General features: G+C 42.8%; 1 protein-coding gene across 1 annotated transcript; it reads right to left on the reverse strand.

Moving 5' to 3' along the window:
• Positions 1 to 46: 46 nt before the first annotated feature.
• On the reverse strand, positions 47 to 19,798 carry ric8a (RIC8 guanine nucleotide exchange factor A). The gene is given in 15 exon segments (XM_056416635.1): positions 47 to 1,103; positions 1,525 to 1,644; positions 5,543 to 5,687; positions 6,054 to 6,198; positions 6,303 to 6,398; positions 7,980 to 8,130; positions 8,223 to 8,252; positions 8,254 to 8,300; positions 9,967 to 10,154; positions 10,434 to 10,533; positions 11,272 to 11,352; positions 11,453 to 11,607; positions 12,228 to 12,435; positions 16,865 to 16,912; positions 19,488 to 19,798. Coding segments are annotated over 14 exon segments (1,659 nt in total). The 5' UTR covers positions 19,488 to 19,798; the 3' UTR covers positions 47 to 958.
• Between the last annotated feature and the right edge of the window lie 550 nt (positions 19,799 to 20,348).

The following is a 20,348-nucleotide window of genomic DNA, read 5'->3' on the forward strand; positions in this document are numbered from 1 at the left end:
ACATGACACACTCGCCCAATATCTGCATTTAAATATGAGACAACTCTGGCATTTAAACACATTTAATATACATTATACTCCACGATAGAGCTGATAGCTAAACAAGAACAATATAGAAGAATATATATATTTAACATAGCATGTTTCAGCTTCTCTTTGCATAAACTGATTGCCTTTGTACTGAATTCTAACTAATCTGTCTGCAGTTTCACAATTCACTATTTTCAAAATTGCTCCCGTAGTGTGTGTGAATGTTAGTTACTGCTGATGGGCAGGTGGAACCGTAGCTCCTCCCATCAGTGTATGAATGGGTGTGAATGATGTCATGGAGTGTTAAAGAGCTACAGGTTAATTTTACTTCTAAAAGTAAAACATCTGTATGTATAACAACAGGCATCTAGAATCCAAAAATACACTTCATCCATTGTCACAAACTGAAGCTCATTGTCTAGCTTTCACACACTTTCCTCTGCTCTCATGTGAAGTAGACGTGACACACACACACACACACACACACACCTTAAGAGTCCACCACATTGTCGATGACTCGAAGGAGGCTCTGGTGAGTGACGCTTATTGGAGTTGAAGAACAACGTGTTGAAAACCAAAGTGCAGCGTTGATGTCCTCGTGCAAAGAGGTGTAACTTCCTGTTTGAACACTGTGGTGTTGTTCCTGTGCTCAACAAGTTGGTTTGATAGTGAACTGAACCGAGACACACTAAACTAATGCTAGTCATTGATAAATGGTGATTTGTAGTTGACAGGACAAATCAAAACAAGCTTTAAACTGCCTCCTATTAGTATACGCTCTATTTTCACTGTGACTCACAAAGCCCAATTTTCCATAATATACCTTCCGATCAAGCAAACGGTGACAGGTTGGACCGCGTGACGGGAATACATAAAACAATGAGACCGAACTTCCCTCACAGAAATTAGACTGAACACATTTATGTGTTTATTCAGCCTCTTCTTCACTGTCTGAATTAACTGGCTCCTCTGGTCGGAACAAAGGATTGTGGGCCAGTTTGTGCAGATCCTCTGGAGAGATCTCGCTCATCTTCCCGTCCAAACCGAGCTGCATGGGCTGGACCATGTTAGTCCTGCAGGGAGAAAAGGTGCACATGTAATGAAAATAAGGCCTAAGTGGAGTTTATAATAAATAAATACATTTACAAATAAAATATATATTTGTTTCATATGCAGCTGTAAAGCTTTCTATTTTGAAAGACAACAATTAAAAAATGAGTGACAGCAGAATGCACTGTGGCTCTAACCAGTACATGTCGTGTGTGGGCGTGTCTTAATCCAGCTCGTGGGAGGACCAATCAGATTACAGTCACATTGTGGGGACCCACCTTTCTTGGGGCCAAATGGGGCCAATTTGTACGTCCCCAAAAACAGAAGTCTTCACATTTTATTGTGACGATTTAGGGTATGTTGAATGCAAGTCAATATTAATGTCCGCAAAAAGTAATTGAATGTGTGTGTGTGTGTGTGTGTGTGTGTTCTGCTTTTATTGACCTGGACAGTTTGTCAAACATGTAGACCAGCTTCATGGCTTCGTGTTCTTTCTGTTCGTCCGTCATCCCCTCCATTGGGTTGGGCTGTTCTTCTTCTACGACTCCTGTTATCGGGTTTATACTGGAGCAGAAAGAAGAGAGAGAAATATCAAAAGGACAGCCTTTATCATCTTTAAATAAAAGCATCTGATGTGCATAATTAATACACTTTAATTCACTTGTTTATTTTTCAATAGTTTAGACCGTGGCCAACAAGAGGGGCCATTAAATGCTGCAGGCCGAGAAAAACAGTTAAGAGCCTTAGAGGGGGCGGGAGAGAGATAAGCCCCGCCTTAGAAGGGGTGGGGCTTATCTCCTTGGCTTTACTCCGTGGAAACAGTTATCATTTCCTTCAGCCACCATGGAAGAACTACTAGTTCAGCTTTATACTTGTTGAGGACATCCCACTAACGTCGGAACATCTTACGCCCTTGTGTTTGGGTTCAGAACATTACTATCATATATATGTGTATATATATATATATATATATCAGTGACGTGCGGTGAGGTTCATGGTTGGTGAGGCACTGACTCCTTTAGTGTCAGATTTACAAATATATAAACCCAAAGGGGGCTTATTCAATTGGCTACTGGTTGATTCATGTCTCGTCTCATCAGCATTCTCCACACAACACACACGCGCACACGGTACATATTACAGAGAAATAAAGGTAAGAACAAGTTTGAAGCAAACCTTTTAGCTTCGGCGTTGGTCTACCTGTGTTAATCACGTCCCCTTTTGACTGAAAGTCCAGGTTTGAGACATTTTTAAGCTTAGATATATAATCCTCTTCCATGTTGGCAGTCTGGCGTAGCAAAATACAAAAACAAACGGACTTGACTCGCCTGGCGCCTCAGCGTAGAAGAAGCAGCAACAAGTACCCGTTGGCACGAGCGCCCCCTGCAGGGCGGCAGAGTATTATCTGCCTCACCCTGCGCCTTTTCACTGCAGTTTTATTTCCCATCAGCAAAACTAAATATGTCACTTACAAACATTAAACTGTAATGGTTAAAGACCTTAGCCAGACTGTGGAAAATCAGGGCAAATAAACATATCTGCAAACATTATATTGGCGACATGCAGAGATACGGCAACCCGCACGGGACAATTGCATGTCTCAACCCAGCTTGTGATGGATTGCGCAATCAGAGGTGAGGCTCGACTCGTCGCCTCAACTCTCGTTACCTTCGCATTGAAAATGCCGGAAGGTTATGTTTTGATCGACGTGTATTTATTTATTTATTTATTTATTTGTATGCGTGTTATTCGCAAATCTCAAAAAGTATTGAACCGAATCGCATGAAATTTGGTGGGATGATTGTTTATTATCCGGGGACCAGCTGACTAGATTTTGGGATCGATCGGGTCAAAGGTCAAGGTCAAAGGTCATGAACAGGTCAAAATGTTCTTGAATCGCATGAAATTTGGTGGGATGATTGGTTATTATCCGGGGACCATTTGATTAGATTTTGGGATCAATCGGGTCAAAGGTCAAGGTCAAGGTCATGGAAAGGTCAAACTCTTTTTTTACCATAGCACGATACATTTTGTCCAATTGGCATGCAACTAATGCCAAAATGTTCATAATTCAATGCCCAATCTTGTGATATGCGAAGGTATGCGCTCTACCGAGTGCCCATTCTAGTTTCATCATGTATTTGAACAGGAAATAGGCAAATTCAGCGATTTTGACTATAAAATGTTCGAAATTAGTCATACATAAAGATCGGTGGACAAATATTAATATAAATTTGATGTTATCATTATTTATTTATTTTTACCCATGATGACAGGTGAGGCTCTGCCTCACCTGCCTCCCCTGACCGCATGTCCCTGATATATATATACATACATATATTTATACATAACATCACCCGTAGGCTCACAGCTCGGTGACTTTCACCGACTCCATCTGAATGACTGTCGCTTCCAGTGCTACTAGAACAGCAAAAGTTAGATTTGAAAACGGCAGAGCATCTCAACACTGATTGGCTTTCCCAACTCAGGCGAATTTTTCGCAGAAGTTGAAATATTTCACCTTGAGGCGAATGAGGCAAATTGTTCACTCTGCGCAATTCGCGTCATTTACATCGCCCGGCGAAAATTAGCGTCAATCGCAACAACTCACACCCAGCACCTTGTCACAGGAGGCCTCTGGAACTGTCAGTCAGCCAACCGCAAGGCCGATTTCATCTCTGGCTTTGCTATGGAGCAGTCGCTTGACTTCCTGGCTCTCACTGAGACCTGGATCACAGCAGACAACACGTCTCCTCGGCCTTCTCCTTCAGCCACACACCCAGACCCTCTGGTCGGGGTGGAGGTACAGGTTTACTCATCTCACCCAAATGGTGTTTCTCTCCCTACCCGCTTCCACTCTTTATCCCACTGACTTTTGAGTTCCATGCTGTGACGGTTACTCATCCGGTTCAACTACACATTGTTGTTCTCTACCGTCCCCCTGGTTCTTTGGGAGATTTCTTGGAAGCGCTAGACGTCCTCCTGTCGAACTTCTCGGAACACGGGCCCCCGCTCATCCTTCTGGGTGACTTGAACATCCAGACAGAGAAGTCATGTGATCTTTTACTCTTACTGTCTTCCTTTAACCTCTCACTCAGTCCCTCCCCTCCTACTCACAAAGCCGGCAACCACCTTGACTACATTTTCACTAGAAACTGCTCTACCTCCAACCTCACTGTAACTCCTCTCCATGTCTCTGACCACTTCTTCATCTCTTACTCTCTCTCGCTCTCTGGTACTGACGACCCACACATATCTACAGATTCTGCACCTGTACGCCGCAACATTCGCACCCTCTGTCCCTCCTCCCTGGCCTCCTCTGTCCTATCTGCTCTCCCCTCAACTGACTCCTTCTCACTCATGCAGCCTAACTCTGCCACAGACACTCTCCTCTCTTCCCTGTCTTCATCTCTTGATTCTCTTTGTCCTTTTAAGACACGACCGGTTTGGAAATCCTCTCCGGCTCCGTGGTTGTCGGACTCGGTGCGCGCCGAGAGAGCCACCCTGCGAGCGACGGAAAGGAAATGGCGCAAATCGAATCAAGCGGAAGATCTGCTCTTCTATCAATCTCTTCTCTCCTCCTTCTCTTCCTCTATCTCTGCAGCCAAAAGCTTGTTCTACCTGACCAAAATTCATTCTTCCTTCTCTAACCCCAAAAAACTCTTCTCTATCTTTTCCAACCTCCTTGATCCCCCTGTCCCCCTCCTCCTTCCACCCTTTTGCCGAGCCACTTGTCGACTACTTTACAAACAAGATAGACGACATACGCTCCTCCTTTACTAATCCATCTTCTATCACCTCACCAACACTAACTTCTTCATCCCCCTCTCTTTCCTCTTTCACCCCCCTGTCTCCCAATCAAGTTCTTAGCTTGGTGACCTCCGCCCGACCGACCACCTGCACCCTTGACCCCGTCCCGTCTCCCATTCTCCAGGCTATTGCTCCTGACCTTCTGACCTTTCTCACCCATCTTATTAACAGCTCCCTCTCAACTGGCTGTTTCCCTAACTCTCTGAAGGAGGCGAGAGTCAACCCTCTCCTGAAGAAACCCACGCTCGACCCGTCTGAAGTCAGCAACTACAGACCGGTCTCTCTTCTTCCTTTTCTCTCCAAAACTCTGGAGCGAGCTATCTTTAACCAAGTGTCCTCCTATCTCCACAGTAACAACCTTCTTGACCCAGGAAGGGCTCTGGTTACTGATTGGTGAAAGGTCTGATGGGAGGGCTAAATTTACATGACAAATATATGCTAAATATTCTAGAAACATTGGATTTGTTTAACTTGTTGAATGTTGCCTTGAGCTCATAAAACACTTTGCCAAGTCAACATCTCTCTACTCGTCATTTTGCCACAACATAAACATAAAAACTACAATTAGGGGTCCCTCAAGTTCCTTGGTGAAAGCTACACAACGTATCTTTGGATGAAGGTGCAATCAGACAGTGAGTGCGGTGGTACTGACTGGGCCTTGGCCTCTCGGTACTCCTCGGTGTCCGACTCCTCATCCTCGGAGTAGATCCCAGAGTCTCTGCCCCCCCGGAGCAGTCCTCTGGCAGCCAGCAGACCTGCAGCATTGCCGTATCCGGTGTACTTAATGAACCTGGAGACTGCAGCGAGCAGAGAACATCGCGTTACTGTTGGTATTTCAGCGCGTTGAAAGATCAATTCAACCATCACCGTATATATCTTCTCATCAGCTATCATAATAGTTGAAGACATACTAGCAAAGATTTATATTAAGACGGATATTTTTATCGGTGAGCATCTTAAGCTCATTTGATGTGAAGAACCTCTCACATTTTGATCTCTGTTCTGTGATTAATATCCCATTGGAATGGGGTTTAAATAATTAATTTAATAATGTGAATATAACTGATTCATTGAGATGCTTGATGTCATAATGAAACAAGGTCAGTTATACAAACATTGCTATGAATTATTGAAAGAAATCCAAACAGATATTTTTCCCTCACCACTTTCTTTGCAGAGCACAAAGAGGAACTCGGCGGCACAGTCCTTGACGTCGGTGTCGATGCACGTCATGATGCGCACCAGTTTGTTCCTCAGAGCGCTGCCCACCTCCGGCTTGTTCTTCACATCACGCAGCGGAGGCAGCACCTAAACACACACACACATACACACACACACAGATACCCAAGCCATCAAAACACAATGCTCATAGTTCAACTCTTCATCGTGGATTCTCTTCTCATCAGACTGACCTTTAACCTGAGGAACTTTCTGGTCTCTCTGTGGACTCGGGCACTCTCCGTCAGCAAGGTCAGTGATGGGATCAGGGTGTCCTTCAGCTTGTGTCCCTGGGAGGCAAGAACATTATGATGTCATGATGAGTACAACACATCAGCTGCACCACAATCGTAAAACAAGTCAGTTTCATCAAACATACCCATGTAAAATAGAGTAATATCATGTGTGTTATTTGGCCCGCTCGGCCAAAAATGCAGGCCCGCCGGTCTGACCTTTTACTGTTTGTCATGTAATGCTGATGTGTTTTTCACAAAAATAGTTCATTTAACTCCAATTCTGATTGGGACCATCTACACTCATCAATAGTGTTTAATGTAACTCTTTAAGTGTATTTTAAAACTGCAAAATTGACTGTGTACTACCAAGTATGCCATGGCCCTGCTGATGCCCCACCCACTCCTCTCTGCCTCCATCTGCCTGATGGATCATGGAGGTCTGGATCGTGGTCCATGCCGACTACCAACTATTCATACACTCTGTCATATTCATATCTGTAATGATTCCTTCTGTACACATGACATCTATTGTTCTGTCCATCCTGGAGGAGAGGGATCCTCCTCTGTTGCTCCCCTGAAGGTTTCTTCCCTTTTTCCCTGTGAAAGGGTTGTTTGGGAGTTTTTCCTAATCCGATGTGAGGTTCTGGGACTGGGAAGTCTATATGTACAGATTGTAAAGCCCTCTGAGGCAAATTTGTAATTTGTGAGAAGCTATCCGAAATAAACTGAATTGAAATTTAATTAATAATACCCCAATTTCATTAGGGTCCTCTCAGACTGACTTTCGCTCAGACCCTAATAAGAGGTCAAAGCATGGTTGACGTTTGTTTTACCACTTATCCCATCGTCTAACTTTTATTGCTTCTTGTCCAGCCATATTTTGTAGCTAGTTGCTATCACTAAGCCAATGATACAATACTTTTTTGGGAATATTACAGACAGTGACGTTATTCTAAATAGAACATATGATTGTAAATTTCGAGTCACCGTTTTGGCCAATGCCCAGGATGCTCGCTAGCGTCCACCAAATGTGAGCAACAGGATGCCGATTTTTCTTGAACACATGCAGTGCATTGTTGCGTGTCCACATGCACACACAAACACACTGCCTTCAGTAGACTGCCACCGGCCAACACATTGCACACTGCCTGAATAGTGTAAAACAAAGTGTGCAGTAACAAAGTAGCCATTAAACGTCGTTAAGATAAAAGGCTCCAGCTAGCTGGCCACTTGGGACTTCGAAGTTTACAGTGAAGTTCACTTCATGACCACCGGGATCATTTAATAACAAGGATGTTCTCATTCCACATAGTACCTTTAAGTAAATCGAATTAATAAATTGCCACCACTTTTCTGTCAGGTGCATCAGCTTTGTATACTGGTGTGAATAGATTAGAAGTGTAATAATGAAACTTTAATTTGCATGAAATCATTAAATTGGTCAACAATATATTGCTACTAACCATCTCAGGATACTAAACACGTGAGTTGGCTGAGTACATCTTTTTTTAAACCTTGTTAAATTAAAACTTTAAACCATGTTTCCTTTAATAAAGGTTATGATCAATGCCTTTTCAGTAATTATTATTGTATTGGAGGTAATGAACCCACATCCACAAAAGAGCCTTGTCTTACCCGGTCAAGAGTTTTCTCCATGAATCCCAGCAGCATGCTGACAGCATCCATGTTGACGCCCATGTACTCAACGGAACCTTGTTGCACTTTGGGGATTAACAGGACATCCAAACAGAGCAGAGGAAGGTTACCAAGCAAGTGAACAGTGTAACTGTGAGAAAGAAGAGGAGGGAGTTAGAGGGACGGTGTCATGTCGGAGCAATGACTGTATAAATCGATTAATAGAAAAACGGCGTATCCTACCTGTGGAACTCCTCAGTCCGCTCCTCTCCGACAGTGTCTGAGTATGGCTCCCAGATGTCTGTACTGTGCTGCCTCTTCCTGTTCACACAGATGTTACACTTTTATACTTTACTGTAAAATGTTGTCTTTTCTATACATCACAGACTTCCACAAGGTTCTGTGCTTGGAGCCATTTTATTTACCTTTATACATGCTTCCTTTGGGCAATATTATCAGGAAACACTCCATCAACTTTCATTGTTATGCAGATGATACTCAACTATATCTATCGATCAAACCAGAGGAGACCAACCAGCTCAGAAAACTTCAAGCATGTCTTAACCCTCCTGTTACCTTAGGGTCAATTTGACCCCATTCAATGTTTAACCCTCCTGTTACCTTAGGGTCAATTTGACCCCATTCAATGTTTAATGTCGGTGTTCTTTCGGGTCAATTTGACCCCAGGCTGTTTTTCACTGTCAAACATATAAAAAATATCAACTTTTATATATTTAAATGGCTATTTAGGTAGTCAACAAACAAACATAAAGTACCTCACACTTAAACTTGGAAAACAATATTAATTCTAATAATTTTCTGGAGGTTTTAATTGCTAGGGTCAAATTGACCCCAAGGGTAAAATATGTCAGTAAATATAAAGGTAACAGGAGGGTTAAACCTTGAATGGGGTCAAATTGACCCTAAGGCAACAGGAGGGTTAAAGACATAAAAATATGGATGACCTGCAACTTCTTGATGTTAAACTCTGACAAAACCGAAGTAATTTTACTGTGAGCACCTCAGAGATTAATGATCTGGTGATGTGGTTTCTGTAGATGGCATTGCCCTGGCATCCAACACCACTGTAAAGAATCTCAGCGTTATCTTTGATCAGTTAACTCCCACGTGAAGAAAATCACAAGGACTGCATTTGTTCATCTATGTAACATTTAAAAAATCAGGCACATCGTCTCTCAAAAAGATGCAGAAAATCTGGTTCACGCGTTTGTTACTTCTACACCAGATTACTGCAATTCCGTATTCCTTTTTTTCTGTGAAAGGGTTTTTTCTATTTCTTGGGAGTTTTTCCTGATCCGATGTGAGGTCCTGGGACAGGGATGTCTATGTGTACAGATTGTAAAGCCCTCTAAAGCACATTCATAATTTGTGATATTGGGCTATATAAAATAAACTGAATTGAATTGAATTTTACATTTGCTTGTATGTAAAAAGCTGACTGGGGAATTTGTAATTGCAATGCAGATCATATGTTCCAACAGAGAGCATACAGTAGCAGCAGCCAGTTTCATTCAGCAATGGCAGAGAGGAAGGGGAGGTTAGAGATCGGTCTGTAGTTAGCCAACACCTCTGGATCCAGAGTGGGCTTCTTCAGGAGAGGTTTAATTACAGCTACTTTGAAGGAATGTGGTACATGGCCTGTTATCAAAGACACATTGATAATATCTAATAGAGAGCTGCCAATTAAAAGCAAAATGTCTTTAAACTGTCTTGTCGGGATGGAGTCCAAGAAACAGGTAGACGGTTTAGAAGCAGAAACCGTTGATGTTGAGTTATTGGAAGAAAAGCCATCCAAATATACACCAGGGCATACAGCAGTTTCCAAGGCCACTAGATCGGCACTGGTTGAGTGCAAGATATCATCAAATCTTGCCTCTAATAGTGAGAATATTTTCATTGAAGAAGTTCACACAATACACAATTATTAGTATAACATTGATTAGGCCCCCCCAATGATCTTCAGTACCTCATCGACCTTGCGCCCGTTTGTGTCAAATGTGATATTGAACAGTATTTTCAGTATTTCCATGGCCAGTTCTGTCTGCTGGCGGCTCAGAGGGGGCAGTTGTTCAGGTGGGACATCCTCTAACCCTGCCCTGGCTGTCTCCAATGTATCTGGCCAACACACACCCAGTGTGGCATCCAACTGGTTGACTAGGACACACACAGGACAGGAAGGTATCAACTCTTTATCTCAGTCAATTTGTACCTTCTTGTTAATGCTCGTCTACTTTTGTTTGATTATTTTTCACAGGTTGTTATAGCTCTATCATGAGTTATTGGACTTCAGATCTTCATAGGTGTTACAGATCATTCGTGATAAGGAAGGTGAGTTGCCTCTCATTATTGGTTACCCTGGAGACAAGAAACCTAGTGAGCAGACATTGGTTTCCCAGTTCATTAGTTACTCTGGTCACGCAGGTTTTGGGTTACCTAGCAGGCTGAGGCCGTGAAGCTCCTGAACCAGCTGCGCCCTGGCTTCCATTTTCAGAGCAGTCAACAGGAAGGTGATCCGGAGGTCAAAGAAACGCACCTGGACAGAGGGCAGAGACTTGTTTACGCTGTCTGCTGATTCCTCTTGAGAACTTTACTGGAATTGGAACCTTAAACAAAATATTTAGATAACTATAGAATACCAAAATCAGGCACTGGATGCTTGGTCAGTCTGTATTTCCAGTTATTTGAACCAAAAGTGTGAAGTGTAACCCAATCTCCAAAGAATTATGTTTGTATTTAACTAATTTGCAATAGCAAATATACAAATGCATATTTTATGGTTATGCTTCGGCAATTTAAACTCTTGGTTTAAAAAAAAAAAAAAAAAACCTGGTCAAATATTGAAAAACTGACAGGACCAGGCAGCAACATCTGGTTCTAAAAAAGTGATGGCGAAGCTGAAGGGTCTTAATCCTGCATTCTTTCCAATAGCCATCAGGGGGAAGATTGCGTAGACAAATCTATGAAAGAATGACTACTTCTCACTTGATTTATTGCATTTGTAAAGATTGTAAACAAGAATTTATGGTGTCAATCTGTAGTCTCAAGTCTTTTTCAAAATATGATGTTCATTTGGCAAATGATTGTCTGTTTAGAGTCAAAGATACCATAAAGCTGGGTATGCTTTAGGGTGGGGCTACCTTGTGGTTGACAGGTCAGCGCCGTATTTCAGCTCCATAAATGGGGATCTTGGTGGCCTCGTTAACTAAAGTACTTCACTCCTCCGCATTCCAAATAGGGTAATTAAAACATCTATCTAAATGATGCCTCATACCTCATGGATCCAGGTTGGATCATGGCACTGCTTTAGCCTCTCGGCCACACCTTTTATTAGCTGTAGATCTGCTGCTACAGCCTGCCATCCATCCAAAGAAACATTTTTGAAAATTAGCACCAACATTAAATAATCTGAGGAATTCATGTCAACGTAGGTATGAGGAGACACACAGCCTGACCTGTCCTGTCTCGTTGTGTAGCAGGATGTTAGAAATGGACTTGAGAGACTCGACAATCACTTCCTGGTCACAGTTCTCTGAAGGAGGGGAAGCTTCCTTCACCTCCTCGCTGGGTACCTCTTTGGCCTGTTCCAGCTCTCCGTCCACGCCCTCAACTAGGAAGAGAGAGAATGGCAAAGTCAAGCAGCACATTCAACCTTTATGTAGACCACTTTTCGGGTTGGGACGAAAGATAAACCCAGCTGCTTCTATCTGTATTTTATCTCATTCAGAGCTCTCTGCCCCCTGTCATGCACGTAAATGTTATCTAGAATCTTGTCTTGTGTAACGCCTTCTACTCACAAACGTTGAGAGCACAACATCGTCTGTGTACACAGGATAGGTTCAGGGACCATGATGAGTGTAGGTCACCTAAGTTCTGGCTGTACTTGGCTGTAACCCAACATGCAATCACTGCAGTTACCAGCAATGAGAACATTGACTTTAAATTTTATAACAACATTCAGAGGTTACAATTTGCAAGGCTGAACTGAAATTCAAACAATACTTTAATTTTAAAAATCCTTTAAATTCAACGTTTCAATTCTAAATTCAGAGTTTTAAGAGAATGTTAAAAGACAATGCAAACAACAGGATTGGTGCATTAATGTGATTGTTTTGCTCCTTAAGGTGATTAAGGGAAGTTTCCTGGGAGAAGCCAGAAAACAGAAGCAACGAGGCAGAAGCATTTGGATCTAAAACCCTGGTGATACCTGGGAGAGTGACCAGGACTTACCTTGGCCCTCCGGGCTGTGGGCAGGTGTGGCGGCGTTGACCACAGCGAAGCCGGCATAGCGGGCGAGAGTGGACATGGCCGAGCGGCTGATGAATGGCTCCAGGCAATGTTTGTCTCTGGACAGGATTCTAACCGTTTCTAGACAGGCCAGCTGACAGGAAGGCTGGAGCTCTTTGTTCAGGAAACCAAGGACCAATCCTCCCAGAAGCTGCATCACACAACAAAAGAATATATAGATATTTTAAAAAAAATCACAACTGAATACTCAATTCTTGAAAGTAAAGTAGAGATGTGCCGATACCGAGTACCCATATCAGTGTGACTACTATTTATTTATATATATATATATATATATATATACACTACCATTCAAAAGTTTGGGGTCATCCAGACAATTTCGTGTCCTCCATGAAAACTCACTTTTATTTATCAAATGAATTGAAAATTGAATAGAAAATATAGTCAAGACATTGACAAGGTTAGAAATAATGATTAATATTTGAAGTATTAATTTTGTTCTTCAAACTTCAAGCTCAAAGGAAGGCCAGTTGTATAGCTTATATCACCAGCATAACTGTTTTCAGCTGTGCTAACATAATTGCACAAGGGTTTTCTAATCAGATATTAGTTTTCTAAGGCGATTAGCAAATACAATGTACCTTTAGAACACTGGAGTGATAGTTGATGTAAATGGGCCTCTATAGAGCGTATTCACTCACGTGACCACAACAAACTCTGGCGGCCATCTTGGGGTCCCACCACTGCATTGTTTTGCTTGTTTGTATGCCGCTCTTCGCTGAGAGATGACTATTATATCCTGAAAGAGACACGATTTCAGTTCAAAGCGGTGTGCCTTGCGATTATGGCACTGTGCCTCATTGTTGGATGTGGGACTAATGATTCAGAATATGGGTTTATCAGCTCAACAAGAGGCTATTACTTCAACTTGTCATGCATCTACTTCGGCTTCACTCAGCGTCTGAGCGTCAGGACTGTTCTCATGTGTTTCTGTTGATGCATCGGGTTGTGGGCACGTTTCCATTGACACACTAGTCAATAATCTCTTTTTGCTTTTTCGCCGAGCGAAAATCAATGTTTCACTTGCGCAAAAGGAACTGTGGATGGAAACTTGGGAGGAAGCCATGAACATGGCAACTCCGTCGGGCGATGTCTGCCTTTACTCTGTGATTCATTTCAAGGTAAAATAAAACACTGGCTCCATGGGAACAGCATCAGCACGGCCAGCCAAACAGTCACTGCTGGTCCTGAAGGAGCTGAAAGCGGCTTCATCAGACACTCGTCCTGGAGGCGGAGCTGTGCGACGACGGATCATATATGAACCCAGACACGGGGCGATTGATGTGGTATTTCTACAACAAGTATAACGCAGAAATAGTTGTTAATGTTCCATGGTCGATAGCGGAAATGAAAACTGTTTGACAGGAATGTGACCGGGCTATGTGCTGGTAACTAGCGAATTAACCACAAAGTGTTGAGCGAGTAAAATCAGGTAAAAAAGCGTTGCAAATATTCAATTCCAACCGCTGAAATCTTTCTTTGGTAATGCAGAAGGACATGAGGTTGCTGGGCTCTCGCATAATCAAACAGCGGACACGATAGCCAGGTCTTCTTCTTCTGACATTTAATAAGTGGGACCCCAAGATGGCGCGATTGAGATTCTGACGTCACGTGAATACGCTCTATACACCTCTGGAGATATTTCATTAGAAACCAGACGTTTCCACCTAGAATAGTCATTTACCACATTAACAATGTACAGTGTGTATTTTTGATTAATGTTATCTTTATTGAAAAAACAGTGCTTTTCTTTGAAAATAAAGACATTTCTAAGTGACCCCAAACTTTTGAACGGTAGTGTATATATATATATTTCATATATTAGAGGAGAGAGCACACTCGCAGATAAGGTGTTGGGGGTCACAGGGAAGCCGAGATGGGTATCTGGACATCAGAGAGCGAATGTTGTTGACCTTGGATCTGAAAAGGTCAATAAAGCTGTGTCACTGCTCCTCTGTAGCCTCAGTTGAAGAGGTTGGTTGTGGTTTAGGAGATGGTTTATGGTTTAATCTCTTCAGGGAGGTGAACAAAGAACAATTGGGGATGCTGATTTTGTGGCTCCCCCAAGATCACCAGGGTGGTGGATATATAGCGGAGCCGGTAAGTCGGCTAGCGGCCCGGCTGAGATAGTTTACTTTTTTTCTATTTTTGAAGGCTCCTGACTTTAGTTTGCTTAATTAAAGACCCTGATAACCGCTGAGCTGACTCTGTCTTTGATTGCTGTGCTGCGAATACTTTTCTTGGCAGAAGGATTAGTGTTGGAACTTTTGGGATTTTCCCCACTGGTGACTAAATTTGCCACTTACCGTACTTCCCTGCTTTTATCAAGACCAACAAAATCCAGCTGTTGAGCATTTAGCCTTAGACACCCTTCTTATAGTGGCCATTTATGCCAAATTCAAACTGTTTCTACAGAAGGCCAGAATAGTTGCACCATGAATGATCTTCTTAATGCCATTATCTGGAGAAAATAAGTTGTGTTATCTCGCTATAATAACAATATCAGCTTGATATCTTGAGAAAGCAAAAAGGTTGTTTCACTTTAAATGTTTACGAGAGTACAGTGCCAGCATGCATGGATAACTGCAGTCGAGTGGTCACTCGCGTCTCTGTGGTCCAATCAGGTGACACTAAAGTTGTCGTGCATCCATACTGACTTTCATAATAAATGCATTCAATGGGCCCAGATCGAACTGACCACACTGTATAGGACTCTGTTTATAACTGAAATAATATAAAAGGTAGGTGGAACCCGTGGCTTAAATATCCATCAGGCTACACCAGAACCCAAGTAATATAGCTCCTTGGCCTAGAGGCCAAAAGTTGGTGGGATCCGAGATTGTATTTCCGCTAAGTTGGATCTCTGAAAAATGTTTAAAGTAATAAGAGGAAACAACCTTTTTCTTTTCTTAAGATCTCAAGATAACAAAAGTTAAACAATGTCGATCCAAGATCTACATCTTTGCTGTAGTTTGAATAACAGAAGGTTCTGAACGTTGCAGTTCAACAACAGTTGCGTCCTCACTGACGTCTTAACGTCTCTTATGGGGTGAAATATCAATATTATTATGGGGAACTATGTTCCCTTCTTAAAGTACCGGGCTTGCACACATGTTTGCCTTTTCATGTGTTCTTTTACTTAAGACTTAAGAAATAAATACAGTACAAGCTTGACATGTGTCCTCAAAAACAATTTTTTTTTAAAGAGGATTTCAAATTTCAGAGGTAGTCTGTCTTGACTATTGTTAGGTTGTAATAATTTATTTTGATAACATCTGCAGAGGTCTTATGTTTTAAATTAATACATATAGAAAGATATTATAATAGAAAATATTAGGGAGAATATTGATATTGTTATTAATGTATTATGAAGCATAGGGGTAATGTTTACTCTATGCAAATGGTAAGAATGAATGTATATTGCATGAGAGTGACTATGTTCGTATTATAGATTGACGAGGCTGGTTGAATTCCGTCAAGTGACTTACAATAACAAGGGACTTTTATTGTGAAAGTGACTTTAATGCGGACAATAACAAGACGGGACTCTTATTGTGAAAATACTTGTTTAGCGACTTGACCGGAAGTGACGTTTTGACCGGGCCGGGGACATTGAGTATAAAACTCCTTTGATTAGAGAAATCGGGTCTCTTCTACAGGTATCCCCGAGGCCGCAAGGCTGAGGGGCGGAGGAGCCGGGAGCCGAGGAAAAGCGCCTTGAATGTTTGTTCTACACTTCCTGCCATTAAATGTTGATAACTTAATTCACGCGCGTCCGGAAGCCTGTTTTCCATCATCTGCGAAGTGCTCAGTTTCAGAATACTTTACACTGTGAATCAGAAGTCCTGACCAACCAAAATCAGGAAATGATTTTAGTCTGCTTGTGAGTCTGCATGTTAGCATCCAGGTTAGCCTACATGTTAGCATGCATGTGAGTGTGCATGTAAGCCTGCATGCTAGTCTGCATGTTAGCATCCAAGTTAGCCTGCATGTGAGCCTGCATGTTAGCCTTCAACTTAGCCTGCATGTTAGCGTGCATGTGCATGTTAGCCTGCATTTTAGCGTGCATGTTAGCCTGCATGTTAGCGCGCATGTTAGTGTGCATGTAAGCCTGCATGCTAGTCTGCATGTTAGCCTTCAACTTAGCCTGCATGTTAGCGTGCATGTGCATGTTAGCCTGCATTTTAGCGTGCATGTTAGCCTGCATGTTAGCGCGCATGTTAGTGTGCATGTAAGCCTGCATGCTAGTCTGCATGTTAGCCTTCAACTTAGCCTGCATGTTAGCGTGCATGTGCATGTTAGCCTGCATGTTAGCGCGCATGTTAGTGTGCATGTAAGCCTGCATGCTAGTCTGCATGTTAGCCTGCATGTTAGCGCGCATTTTGGCATGCATGTTAGCGTGCATGTTAGCGTGCATGTTAGCGCGTCCCACTAGCTAGCTGCGCTCATACAGCGGTTACTGCTGTTAAGGAATCTTCAAGAGAAACGTATCTCAAGTGTCCAGATCATTTCCATTGCCTATCAGCCAATGAGCAGCACTCAGCGTCCGGATGGAATACCTCTCTGTCCCGCTCGTCTTCCTTGCTGAATGTGAAGCAGTGGTTCATCTGGAGGAAGAAGAACCAAAGGGGGCAAATAAAGGTGCAAATCCGCCATGTTTCCTACACAGCGTAACACAACTCTGACATGGACAGTAAAGGCAGCTAAAGACTTCCTCAATAGATTTCCACTGGAATATAATACACTGAAAAAACAACATTTTGAAATATATTTGGGTCGACTGTAGCTCATGGGAGAGAGTGGTTTGATCCCCGCTCTCCCCGTAGTTGCATGTTGAAGTGTCCTTGAGCAATTGGAAACAATGCTGTTGACAGCAGAGAACATTGAGGTAAATGAGGGTAAAACGCTCGGTAGAGTCAGAGATAATTCTCCTTATGCGGCCATTTGATCCGTTGATGAAGTGGGTATGAAGTACTGTCCCGGTTGTGGGGCGAGAGCCTCCATGGAATCCATTACAACCATGAAATGTACAAACGTGTCTGGCATACCCTGCTTACTGAATTTAAATCTTTATTACATTCCTCCCCGGAGTCTTTGTGACTTCACGTCTCATAGGGTCCATTGGACCTGGCTGTGATATTGGGCGATATAAAATAAACTGAATTGAATTGAATAGTGCTCATCTCATCTCAATCAACAGCAGACCGTTGGTTTGAGAAGTTCAGGCGTTTATGATCAGAGGAAACTTCTTTTGGTCTGGGAGGTGCACAGATGTGCTGCCAAGAGCCTGAAGATGGCTTGTTTATGTTAAATTCCCCTCGTGTGTAAAAGAGCATGCAATAACCATCCGCAGAAAGAGAATAACATTGTTGATAATCTGGGAAATAATTTGGGTCGCTCTTTAATCTTCATAATGCGTCATAAATTTGATCTGTGGTAATAATCCAATTAATTTCAGGATGAAATTATTAATTTTTTTAAACACTCAACCAATTTGGCCAAACAATCTGTGTCACAGCATGTTGCTCATCCCGGCCACATGTTTACCTGTGATGTTATTATGCTGGAAACACCAGGGGAGGACCGGCAGGAGCCGACGGTCCCGATGGAGTTATTAGAGAGATTGAATTGCTGACAAATGTTCGCTGTATGAACTGTTTCCAAAACACCCATTGCATCTAGTTATCTTGCAAATGCTAATGCCACTGTGATGTCCATATCCAATAGAGTCAAGTCAATCTATCAAAAGGTTTGATAGGTAATCCAGATAACAGGGCTGGCTATCAATCTTGATACTGTACAGCTGGCATGGAACGAGTATAAGCAATGTGGTCCTGGGGACGGACTAGAGGACTGTCTTTGTTTCCCTCCCCCTCTTTAAGACTCTGGTATGCACTGCAGGATTAATTGGATTTTATACGAATGAATACCAAAGTCCACACAGTTTCTACAGAACAGGACTTTAACGCATTACAACCTCCGGTTCTGCCGAGTGAAGCTAGTGCAGAAGTGTCTTAAAACCTGCATTGTTTACCAGTTAGACCATGTGGATGTGTCCTTGGGCAAGACCCTTAACCCAGATTGGCCCCTGTGGTTTATAACTGTTGAATGATAGATAGTCCTGATGGGCCACCTTGCATGGTAGCTCCTCCCATCAATATATGAATGGGTGTGAATGGGTGAATGATGACAAGTATAGTTGAAGAGCTTTGAGTGGTCGGAGGAGTAGAAAAGCGAAATGAAAGTACGGTCTATTTAACATTTAAATGACTACGGACAACCACACCTGTCTTGTCCTAGTAGAAATTGGAATATCGATTATGAAAACAGAACATGAAACATTTTGATGCTGGTGACAGTTTTAAATCGGGGTTCAAAGCTAACTCGTCTGGTTGGATGGGACAAATCGGCACTCGGCAGAACCGGAGGTTGCCGCCTGGGTTGTACCAGTTATGATGTCATGGAAACATTAATGGGCTAGGTTGGCTTTATGGGCCAAGTGTAAAACACTCACAGCAAAACACTCAAGAAGTCGGTTGTGTTAGTGTGTAGTTTTGCCATGTTCAACATTCACAATCCCAAATAGGCAGCATTTGTATTGAAATACTCAAACAAAACCAACACACACTGAGATATTAGTATCTTCAAGCAAGAAAAGAGGAGTGTGCACATCTCAAACATATGTCCAAATAATGCACGTCAACATTTTCTTTAAAATCTCCTCATCACGTGGACTCAAACAGAGCACCAATGCTAATGCTGCTCTGCTGCTGCAGCTTTTGTGATGCGTTTAGAGCTAGATCTGCTGCCCCCCAGTGGCCAAATAAGTAACACAAGTGGTTTGATGTCTCTACTAGGGGAATTAAAACAAATTATTTCAACCAGTTAAAAATCTTCAAGTATTTGTATTAATTTGATGCATTGAAGACCTTATGATTTCTTATGATAATAATCTTTACAGAGGGGCCAACCAGGCAGCAGCATAACGGTGCAGGTGCGTGTAGCGGAGCTCCAGATGACGTCATGTTTACCTCCGTGTTGTAGCTCTGGAGAGCCGTTAAAGCAGCGTCCTGCTCCCCAGGCGCGTCTCTAGGATTTGGATATATCCGGGGCTTAGCCAGTGCGAGCGTTGTCGACGGGGGGGGGGGTGCTAGTGAGTTTTTCGAGTGAGAGTGTGCTCACCTGTGTGCGCGGATGTGTGGCGCGTGTCACGGCAGAGCGATGCGCGTTATGGGAGCGGCGGCGCTGGGCTTAGCCCAGAAGAGTGAAGCAGCGAAATTTGTAGACATAGAAACACTCTCAGACAGCAGCTGCTGTTACGTGCGCCTGCTGCCAGTCTGACTCCGCTGTTTTGGGTGAATGACGTCACGTGCGACCTGGAGGTGTTAACCACTTGTGTACCAAATCTTTTTTTTTTTTGGTTGAAAACATTCGGGGCTAATGAAAAAACATTCGGGGCTTTAGCCCCGGGTTTTTTAGCCTAGGGACGCCACTGCTGCTCCCCCGTCTCCATTTGCTCGATGAATGCTTTTAAATCCATTTTTTATTTCGCCACTAAGTGAGCAGCAGCTTCCTCCCGAGTCCACCGTCACAGCAGGACCGCGCGCGCGTGTGTGTGTGTTCGTGTGCGTGTGCGTCAGTCAGGTTGCACACTACAGTTAGTCTCCGCCCACAGATGGCCGCGTCATGCATGATGTATAGATCCATCATCCCCGCGAGCCGGCGAGAAGCGATTAACAGACAGTATTAGCTCGAGCCAGGTGCTGCGTTCACGGGTCCCAGGGAAAGACGGAAGAAATTGAGAAATGTTGGAAATGTAGTTCATTCAATTTATTTTGTATAGCCCAAAATCGCAAATTACTAATTATCCTTATAATCTGTATACATATGACATCCTCTGTTCAGTGCAATAGATGTCATGTATACAGAATGAAAAACATAATAGAGCTATATCACATTCAATGCATATAACAGAAATGATTCCTATAGTAAGAGAAGGATATAAAAAAACAGCAGCAGTGGATGTAGAATAATAATGCTAAT

Source organism: Pseudoliparis swirei, chromosome 6 (assembly GCF_029220125.1).
Source record: "Pseudoliparis swirei isolate HS2019 ecotype Mariana Trench chromosome 6, NWPU_hadal_v1, whole genome shotgun sequence".
NCBI lineage: Eukaryota > Metazoa > Chordata > Actinopteri > Perciformes > Liparidae > Pseudoliparis > Pseudoliparis swirei.